The 9,705-nt window shown below is 39.7% G+C and overlaps 3 protein-coding genes across 3 annotated transcripts; 1 reads left to right on the top strand and 2 right to left on the bottom strand.

Annotated features, from left to right (window-relative positions):
• Positions 1-322: 322 nt before the first annotated feature.
• LOC121809482 (protein root UVB sensitive 4-like) lies at positions 323-4,176 on the top strand. Its single transcript, XM_042210131.1, has 10 exons — positions 323-1,004; positions 1,650-1,796; positions 1,947-2,093; positions 2,407-2,469; positions 2,557-2,633; positions 2,800-2,905; positions 3,143-3,245; positions 3,319-3,467; positions 3,585-3,650; positions 3,757-4,176. Exons 1-10 carry the CDS (start codon positions 507-509, stop codon positions 3,991-3,993), a joined length of 1,593 nt encoding a protein of 530 aa, XP_042066065.1. The 5' UTR covers positions 323-506; the 3' UTR covers positions 3,994-4,176.
• An 80-nt stretch (positions 4,177-4,256) lies between these two features.
• LOC121808810 (protein JINGUBANG-like) lies at positions 4,257-5,730 on the bottom strand. Its single transcript, XM_042209384.1, has one exon. The coding sequence runs from the start codon at positions 5,532-5,534 to the stop codon at positions 4,257-4,259; it is 1,278 nt and encodes a 425-aa protein (XP_042065318.1). The 5' UTR covers positions 5,535-5,730.
• A 213-nt stretch (positions 5,731-5,943) lies between these two features.
• Positions 5,944-7,870, bottom strand: LOC121806870. The gene is made up of 5 exons (XM_042207039.1): positions 7,714-7,870; positions 7,586-7,638; positions 6,786-6,962; positions 6,593-6,667; positions 5,944-6,353 (listed from the first exon to the last, which is right to left on the bottom strand). Exons 1-5 carry the CDS (start codon positions 7,759-7,761, stop codon positions 6,191-6,193), a joined length of 516 nt encoding a protein of 171 aa, XP_042062973.1. The 5' UTR covers positions 7,762-7,870; the 3' UTR covers positions 5,944-6,190.
• Between the last annotated feature and the right edge of the window lie 1,835 nt (positions 7,871-9,705).

A 9,705-nucleotide genomic window follows, 5' to 3' on the forward strand; every position in this document is an offset into this window, starting at 1 on the left:
ATGAGTAAAAAAATTGATAAAGTAAAAGAGAAGCAGAAAAAAAAGTAGTGGAAGTAATATTAGTAGATTATGAGTCCATCTTTTAAAATAGAAAATTTAAAAAATTTATATATTTAAGAGAAGGATCAAAACAAAAATAATTACAAAACATAGATAGTATAAAAAATAATGAATAAGTTGCGGTTGATTTTGAAAGTTAGTTACTGTGACTGAAATTAAAAACTTAGAAAAAATAGATTTTAGTATATCTGATATTTTGGTCCTATGCCTTTACTAAAATCTAACCAAACCTAACAAAAAAATCTTAAAATAGAATCAATGTATACGCCGCGCCTCTGTCCGGCCTTCACAATCACATCAGCAGCCAACAGGTAAGCTGTGATCATCAAACTTATAGTGTTCTGCTAATCCTCACTCCCTCGAATCCCTAAAGTTGAAAACCCCCATCCCGCCGTTCTCCATCTACATCAGATAAACATACTCGAATTCGTACCATTTTTATAGCGATGAATGTAACGTTACACACGCATACAAATTCACAACTGTATTGCACAAGGCCCGTAAGATATGACCCCATCAAAGCTACCAAACCCATTGACCCAAAAACCTCTCTTAAACCCTTGGCTGTCTCAAAACCATCAAGCATCCCATTCAAATTCAACCATGAATATCAAGAAGAAGAAAAGATAAAACCCCTTCACTTCGGCCGAGAATCCCCTAAAAAATTCGACCTTCCTGTCGTCGTTCACCGTTCAGGGACGATTTTGAGGTACTATTGGGATGGACATGAGATGCAATTAGTCTCTGTTGGCGGAGTTAGCCAGTTTTCTATATGGAAATTTTCGAGTTTCGAAGATGGGATGAAGAAAGTGGGCAGAGTTTGTGGGGTTGCGATTAGGAACTTTTTCCTTCCTAGGGAAGTGAATGAGAACTACATGAAGTATGTGAAGTGGAAATTCTTGCATAGAGTTTTCAGCTCCGCTTTGCAAGTGCTTGCTACTCAGGTGCTTATTTTAACAACTCTTCGTTTATTCTTCCGGTTTTCAAATTGCTGGTAAGGATTAGTGGCGGTAAGTGTGGCATGTGAGGGCAATGTAAAAGATCAGTCTTTATTCAGCTGTATAGTTTGATAGGTTTTTCCTATCACGTCCTTCATGTTCTTGCATTCCAACTTACAGTTTTGCTCATGTTTTGTAAGTACAATTCTGCATCAACTTTCGGTATAGTTTCAGTTTTTAAAAAATTCGGTCACAGGAATGGTGTTGGTTATCTTCTGATCAGTGTTGTTCTACAATTTAGCCTCGGCACTAGCTGTTGGTTATAAACAATTATCCTTTGAGATTAAATATGATTATATGAACTGTTATTTCAACTAAACAGTTTATTTTTTCATGTAATTTTAACTTGAGTGGTTGAATTTATATGCTCCTGGATTGTTTATTAACTGGAATAAGTTTGAGATTGATTAATTATATGCTTGAGACTGTGCATACGTGTGAATGTGTATTGGTGTTGCCATTTTTTATTTGAGTCAGTTTGAGGTTGGCAATCATACTTATCATTTGGACCTAATTTTTTTGAAAATTACTCTTGATATATCACTGCATATATTGACTAAGGAAACTGTGATATCTGAATGGTCATATTAGGCGATGTTTCGGGCAATAGGTATGGGTTATTCTCGCTCACTACCATCAGCTGCAGCCCTAAATTGGGTTTTGAAGGATGGCCTTGGGCGGCTTAGTAGATGCATTTACACTGCTAGCCTTGCTTCAGATTTTGATACTAATCTCAAGGTATATATTCTCACTTGGTAGTCATTGTGTAAATCATTGTAAGCCATTTTCCATGTTATGGTGGTTAGAAAGCCTTTTTTCTCTTGCTTGAGTAATCTTACTTATCTTCAATTAATTTTTCTGATTCTGTTGTTTTGTTTTTGGCTAAAGAGAGTTAGGTTCTCAACTTCTATTCTGTGTAGCCTGAGCATTGGTGTTGAGTTGCTGACTCCTGCCTACCCCGCACACTTTCTTCTTCTTGCAACGATAGCCAATATTGCTAAGCAAATAAGCCTGGCTTGCTACTTATCAACTGGTGTAAGTTTAGAGTTGCTGCTTTGATTATTTATTCAACATTGTTGTCAAAATTGGATGTAGCCGTGACTGCCTACTCAAGAAGCATTATGATTGTGCCCCTTACCTATGAACTTATCCTTTAGTTGGAAAGCATGTAAATTTAATACGAGGCATACATCTAACTAAACAAGTTGAGTTCTCTATAGTGCGAGTGTCTTCACGTTTTTACTTGATGATTATATGCTTCAGCGAATCTAATTCCATAATATCATATGCCAACCATGTTCATCCCACCTAGTTTTCTACATGGTGACACAATGTATTGTGTTGTCAGACTGCTGTTCACAGAAGCTTTGCCATCTCAGACAATCTTGGTGAAGTTTCTGCAAAGTCCCAGGTAAGCTTTGGTTTTTCTGAAAGGTATAAAAATATCTTTAATTTATTCACTTAATATGAAGAAATCTGATTCTTGTTTGCACTTCAGATTCAAACAGTGTGCTTTGATAATGTTGGCCTTCTGCTTGCTGCAACCTTCAACATTTTGTTCAGAAACAATCAGAGGTTGGTGCTCGATCCTCATTTCCTGGTACTTTGTAGTAGTAATTTATGAATTAGTACAATTAATGTATTCTTATCGTATGTGTGTGCGTTTATGTATTTTCCTTTCTTTGTTTTGGTTGAAAAAATTCTTGCATGCTTTCTAGTTCTAATCTCTCTGCGTTTAAAGATTGTTGGCAGCTCTACCATTTGTTGTGTATCCTATCTTCTCCACCATTGACCTTTTCGGGATTTACCAATCGCTGAAACATGTTCATCTGCAAACATTGACCAAGGTTGGTCCTTTATATTGCATTAATATCTACTTACCAATTTTACTTCAATCTGAAGGTTGTTGGAGATCTCATATAGTACTCCATCTTTCTAAAATCTACCTCAACAAGATATAGGCATGAGACAAAAATCTTTGTACATCACTTTTTTGTGTTTCTAGAATATTTAAGAAACCATCCTAACCTTGTCAAATGTTATTTTTGCAATTAAGCAAGATTTCTTAGTACATTCTATTGTAGGATAGGCTTGAGTTGATAATAAACATCTGGGTTCAGCATAAATATATCCCTTCACCAGCTGAAGTGAGTGAGAGGGAAGGCATTAATATCATATCAAGCAAAGGTAGACTTTTCAGCATTAGTTACAATATATGATCTTGCTTTTTGTGCTGCCTTCTAAGTTACATTCCGATCAGGCAGGGAGCTGCTGCCTATTAGAGTTGGTTGCTTGAATCCCAAGAGGAAAATACCAAGGCTATCGCTGATGACATTACGATCTTTAAAGGATACAGATTTCTACTTTATTTGCTTGGAGAACCACAGCAGAGGATCCAGACTAAAGGATGTGCGTATATTAGATGGCTCTGGCTCTTATGCTGTCATGTTTATCTCTCGAATTCTGCTACGTGCCAATTTTCTTTACTTGACTCTTGAATGCTAAATCGTGCTCATCTATTTGCAGCATGGAATTCTTCTATCTATGCGGGAAGGGGCTCAAACTTCAGATATGATAACAGGATTATTGCAGGTGAGCCGTCTTTCTACTAATCAATTTTCTGACAATTTATAGTATAAAAGTGGATACGGAAATTTCCATCAATTAATTAACATCTATCTTTTCAATGGTGTTATAGGCTTGTTACATTCGGGAGGGTCTCCTAGTTAAAACGGCGGAGTGGGAAAATGTTTTAAAAGCTTGTGATTCATCAGATTCGGCATGTGAATGGCGTACACTAATGAGAGAGAGCAAGCAACGTGCAGAAGCGGATGTTAGTGAAATGGTGGAGAAGATGTCGGGACTGGGATGGGCGTGCAGAAATGTTCTTCTCAGCGCTCGGGAGCAGGCAAGATATAGTTTTATGGCTGATTGAGATATGTTGTTTTTGCTGCTTCTCACACAGTGATAAAGGGAATAGGAAACTTAGTTTATTTTCCCTCCTCACAAAATACAAATTCCTAGGGCTGGATGTGTTGATAAAGATAAATCATACACTTCCTCTCCAGAAATGTTGAACAAACTTTTCACATACCAGAGTAGAATACCTTTACATCAATTTTTTTATGTCATGTCATGTCATGTATAATACCAAAATAGTGAAGGTGAAAAAGGTCCCAAATAATCCTGTAGAGAATTTCATGAAGCCTGATTAAACATAGGACGTGCATGATCCTGCTCAGCCGCAGCAATCTTGCAGGTGGAAGCTCCGTAGAGAATGTCTGCCATTTGGCGGTAGGGCCGAGAGGGCAGGTGCGGTGGGGCTCGTGGCGCCTGCGTCACCTTCCATATCTTGACGGACTTATCGCTGCTGCCGCTATACAAGATATAGTTCCTTCCGCCGCCAATGCGCCAGTAGGCTCCCATCTCGTCTTCCAAATCTTCCTCCTCGGCCGCCAGGCACTTGACAGGCCCGCTGTGCCCCGTCAGCACCGACAGGCATACGTGCTCCCCGCCGTCCCTCCTCCACACGCACACGTTGGTGTCCGCCGACCCGCTCAGCGCCAACTCCCCCACCGTCGCCAGGCACAGCACCGCCAGCTTGTGGCCCCGCAGCACCCCGCTGTGGCATAAAAATGTCCCGCACTCCCAGTAGTTCACGAGGCCGTCCGATGACCCGCAGTAGAGGAACCTGCCGGAGGGGTCCACGGTCAGCGCCGTCACGGCGCAATCCTGATTAAGCAGCGTCTGTGTCAGGAAATGCTTCGTCTTCCGCCCCACCGGCTGCCTCCGCCACACCTTGACGGTGCCGTCCGCCGAGCCCGTGAACACGAAGCCGTCGCATGCGGCGACAAGGGCGTTCACGGCGTCATCGTGCGCCGTGACGGACTCGAGGCATTTGGAGTCGGAGATCCTCCATACCTTGAAGGTCTTATCCCAGGAAGCGGAGTAGAGCAGGGATTTGTCCTCGCTCAGGCTGAGGCATGAGATGGCGTCGTTGTGCGCTTTTCGATCGTGGATGCTGGGATTGAAGGAGATCTTGATCATCGATCGCAAGGTCGGCATTGTGCCCACGCGCTTGTGGAACGTGGGATCCTTGCGCGAGGCCTTCCAGATTCGGATCTTGCCATCCTGGTGACCTGAGAAGATCCGTTCTCCGGAGATGATGATGGCCTTAACGAGGCCGGAGTTGGATTTGAAGCCGGAGAATTCCTTCTGATTCTTCCAGACCCGAATGCTCTTGCTCTCGGAGCCCGTGTAGAGGAGGTCGCCAGAGGCAGCAAGGGAGTAAATGTGGCCCTCTTTACGGATGAGGGAGCCGAGCAGACGCGTGTGATGATGATATTCCAAGGAGGGGGCGGGGAGGTAGCGGAAGCTTCTCTGCCCCGCCCCCCGGAAGAGGAAGGGATCCAAATTGAGCCAGCTGGAGAATGTTGTTGCCCTTTTGGGGGGGCTGGAATCTGAGTTATTCATCATAAGGGCTCTCTCTCTCGGATGTTTGTTGCGTATTGCATTAACATTCGATTCTAGAGAGACGAAATGGAGGGGATGGCTGCTATCGACCTACAACCACGACCATTAGGATATCTTCTCTTTGCTATTTCTGATTTCTCACTATATTCATCCTAAAATAGGCCGTCTATTTCTATCGTTATTTTTCATCTCGTTTGCATGTCCACAATTGTCAAAATTAAAGCTTAATAGAAAAATAACGATTAATCGGTTAAGGGGCAAGATTTTTACAAATTATATACACTATTTGTGCATTTTAATCGTATCAATGGTCGAAAGTCAGCCCTCCATAAATAATTATAACCATACGTCCTTCGAATAAAATTCAACCGAAATTTTTTAACCATGTAACAATATATAAAACCACGAAATATTTGATGAAATAATTTTCGTTGATGTGAAGTAACTTACAAAATGTATTCATTTAGAGAAGTTAGTATACGATTCCTCCAAACATTGGTCGAATACACTGAATCTCTTGACCAAGCAATTTAGATTAGGAATGTTGCGAGTAATTCATTTATAACAACAAATACAATGTCTACTAAATTTTCTCTCAAGCACAGTTTTCTGTAGCAAAAAAATGCGCTATTGACTAGCCCGGTTTGCAGCAACGAGTCTCACTTTAGTAAGCCGGACTTTGACAGGAGGCGCAATGCTTGGTTTGAATTGTTCAAAACTGCAGATGATCTTGAAACCTGCATTTTTCTTTTCTTTAAGAATTCCAGTGAGCTTTCTACACATTGCGCAGCTGGTATGTCCTTCAATATAACAGGTTCCAACCTGTCAAAGACAATGACGAAAAATACAAAAAATTGAGGTAGGCATAATCACAAATTTCTAGTTTTTATACTGAGGCAAAATCAGTGAGCTCATTTGTTACTAACTGTGTGTTGAAGGGGGCACCGTGAAGAAGTTAGGTTGGGGTCTAAACAATAGCCACATATTCTATGAAATACTACATGCTATTGGAGATCTAGGGAGGGAGGTGACAGAGAACAGGACAAAGTGCCATCACTAACCCAGATTTTCTCGTCTTTCTTCTCTTTGACTTCTTCTCAACTTTCTCATCCTCAGAGTCCGATGAGAAAACTTTTCTGCACACAACATATTTGACTAGGTTAGGATCTTGTGAGCTCACAACAACATACGATGGCATATAAAATCCAAGGAGGTCAGGACTACAACGACTTTATAAAAGGTAAGAAGGCGTACTTCTCACGCTCTGCAAGAAGTTTGACAATGTTTTCTGGTAGCATTCCCTTGTTAACTAGAGACTCTTCCCTTGTTTCATTTTCCATCACATGTTCGGTGATATCTTTTTTGGGCAATGACCGTGGGGTCAAGTTTTGTGCCCACTGTCTGCGACGTTCTTTCCCTTCACGCACTACCCTGTCATCGTTCACCTTTTGTTAACAGCACTGCTAAAGATCAAATAGCATTGCCCCCTTTCGTAGAAATTTAAGTACATTAATTGTTGTTATGTAAGCATATGAGCAAGTGCAATACATACTATACAAATTCTCAAAGTTTGGGGCATCATTAGTCATTACATAGCTTAAGCTTTGAAAAAAAATCCATATACTTCTTCCACAAGCAATATCTTCAACAAAACTGGAAGCCAAGCAAGAACTAATCTTATTTAGGCACTATAGATAATGTAAATTTTGAATTTTTTCGTCCACATTATTCATTCAAAATGGCTATCGACTATCGAGAACAACAAAAAACTCACATGCACAACCAGAGAAGACAATTTTGGTAGTTTAATTATAAAAAAATGCAAAAAATATCGTCAACCTGGGGTAAACCTTGTAGTCCCCAAGTCAAGAGCTCATTCAACTACATTTCAATTCTCACTTCCTTCTTAGCAGGGTAAAACTTGGGATAAGATAAGATTATTAACAAAGTGGAGCCTTTATGTACATCCATCTTGCCTTAGAACAAGAGCATAAACAATTTCAGCACAGGCGTCGCATTTTATTCCAAAAATTCGTGAGTTTAAGAAAAATTACCTGGCCTTATTTTCCTTTTGCACTTTTCTTATCTCTTCATCTTGTTGCATCCCCTAAAAAATTAAGAAAAATTATAAACGAATATCTCGGTTAAAAAGAAAGATTCATAGCACTAGAATTAATCGAACCTGCTCGGAGGTGAACTCCTCTGGTGCATCGGAGTCGTAATCCGACATATTGCACCGACAGTTTTGAAGCACGACGGTGATTGGAATTTGATAGTTTGAGATGGTCACAATTAGGGTTTTAGATTTAGGGGTTTAACAAATGAGGGCAGTCGCTAGTTATTGGCATTGGGCTTTTATTCCGTTGAAGTCCAATCTTAAAAATAATGCTACTACAATTTATTAAATCGCAAATCGAATTTTATGTTTGTGTATCAGTGTATGTATACATTTTTTTACTATGGGTCAAAATTGGTCCCAAACATATAATCAGAATAAGAATAAGAATTTTGTCGTAAATATTCAAGTTTTGAAAATCGGGTCATAAACATTTGAAATCGTTATCGAAGTGGTCCTAAACATTTGAAATCATTGTCGAAGTGGTCTTTTTTTACGGTTCCATAAAAAACTAACTGTCAATGCCTAATTAATGATTTTTAAACTTAATTAATATACTAATGCATAATTAATTAAATAAAGTTAAATAAAAATTAATAAAATGCTAAGAAAATTCCAAAATCGACTCTTTCTCTCTCTTCTTCCTTCTGTTCCATCTCATCTCTCCTCCGTTCTTTCTATATCGGAATCTCTCTCTCCTTCTCTCCGGCACTCAACGTTGTCGCGTCTTTCTCTCTCTGCTCGCTCCTCCACAACTCGCCGTCATCGCTTGTTTCTTCGCATTGCTGATGTCCGAGATCAAACGTTGTCCACCATTGTTGTTGCCATCAACCCCCATTCATTTCGGTCTTTTTCATCTATCTCTCAATTTTCTTTCTCGGCGGTCCGACTTGTTATCTCTCCGCTGACTTCGACGTTGTTGCCAGAAGATGGTTTCGCTTCCGTCACCTCTGCCTGCTCGTTGTCTGTCGAGCAGTATTGCTGCTCCATGACCTCATTGTCGTTGCTCTTGCCTCGGTCCAGCCCATTGTCATCCTCTCTCCGTCTCCCAGCTCAACCATCAATGCCATCTCTTCTCTCCCCCCTTCTCAATCAATCTTACTCAAATTCATATCTTTCTCTAATAAATTTCTAGAACCTTAACTGTCCGCCGCTGCTCAAAAATTCAATCTCTTTCCCCTTAAAATTTCCGTCGCGGTGATGCCTTACGTGTAGAGATGTTTGTGGTTAATTTGGCGAGTTGACGAGATAGAATTTGTGAGAGGTTTTGACTTTTCTCCAAATCCAGATCCTTTTGAATTTCTGGCCTTGGAAGTAGCCAGTGATCTCCTCGCCACGTTCCATAGTGATATTTATGTGTTTCTCCTTTTCGGGGCTTGCTGATCTTGAGGCGGCGGGTGCTGGGGCTGATATGGGGGCCGAGATAGGTGGCGGCGGCGTAGATTTCTGGAGCAAAGGCCTCTATTTTGTTTTTTTTATATATATTTTTTTATTTATTTTATTAAATTATTATGCATCATTATACTAATTAAGTCAAAAATCGTTAATTGGGTGTTGACCGTCAAAAATTAACGGTTCCGTTAAATTAGGACCACTTCGGTAACAATTTCAAATGTTTAGGACCCGAAATTCAAAAAGAAAATGTTTTGAATCAAATTCGTATTCTGGATATATGTTTAGGGCCAATTTTGACCTATACTCTACATTTTTTTTTGGAAAAATAGACTAAAATCCAATTTTGGTCGCTTACATTTCCCCTAAAATTCTTTTTTGTTTCATACATTAAGTTTGTGACCTTTTGGTCTGAAACAAGGTCACAAACTTAATGTATGGGAACCGAAAAGAATTTTATGAAAAATGTACGGAATCAAAATTAGACTTTAGTCATAGATTATAATTAAGCTATTAAATTGATCAAGCATTTTGACTATTAATTTTAACAGAAAATGATTATTTTGGATCAAAACAATATGTTTGTGACCAAAAAGTGCCAAAATAATATGTTAGGGACCAAAATGTCACAAACTTAATGTAAGGGACCAAAAAGAATTTTAAGAC

Source organism: Salvia splendens, chromosome 6, assembly GCF_004379255.2.
Source record: "Salvia splendens isolate huo1 chromosome 6, SspV2, whole genome shotgun sequence".
In the NCBI taxonomy this organism is placed as follows: Eukaryota; Viridiplantae; Streptophyta; class Magnoliopsida; order Lamiales; family Lamiaceae; genus Salvia; species Salvia splendens.

Coding starts and splice junctions, on each gene's coding strand:
- LOC121809482 (XM_042210131.1), top strand. CDS start 507: ATGAATGTAACGTTACACACGCATACAAATTCACAACTGTATTGCACA. Junction 1,005..1,649: donor TGCAAGTGCTTGCTACTCAG/GTGCTTATTTTA, acceptor TGGTCATATTAG/GCGATGTTTCGGGCAATAGG. Junction 3,246..3,318: donor TAATATCATATCAAGCAAAG/GTAGACTTTTCA, acceptor CATTCCGATCAG/GCAGGGAGCTGCTGCCTATT.
- LOC121806870 (XM_042207039.1), bottom strand. CDS start 7,761: ATGTCGGATTACGACTCCGATGCACCAGAGGAGTTCACCTCCGAGCAG. Junction 7,639..7,713: donor AGGAGTTCACCTCCGAGCAG/GTTCGATTAATT, acceptor TTAATTTTTTAG/GGGATGCAACAAGATGAAGA. Junction 6,963..7,585: donor CAAAAGGAAAATAAGGCCAG/GTAATTTTTCTT, acceptor GAACGATGACAG/GGTAGTGCGTGAAGGGAAAG.
- LOC121808810 (XM_042209384.1), bottom strand. CDS start 5,534: ATGATGAATAACTCAGATTCCAGCCCCCCCAAAAGGGCAACAACATTC.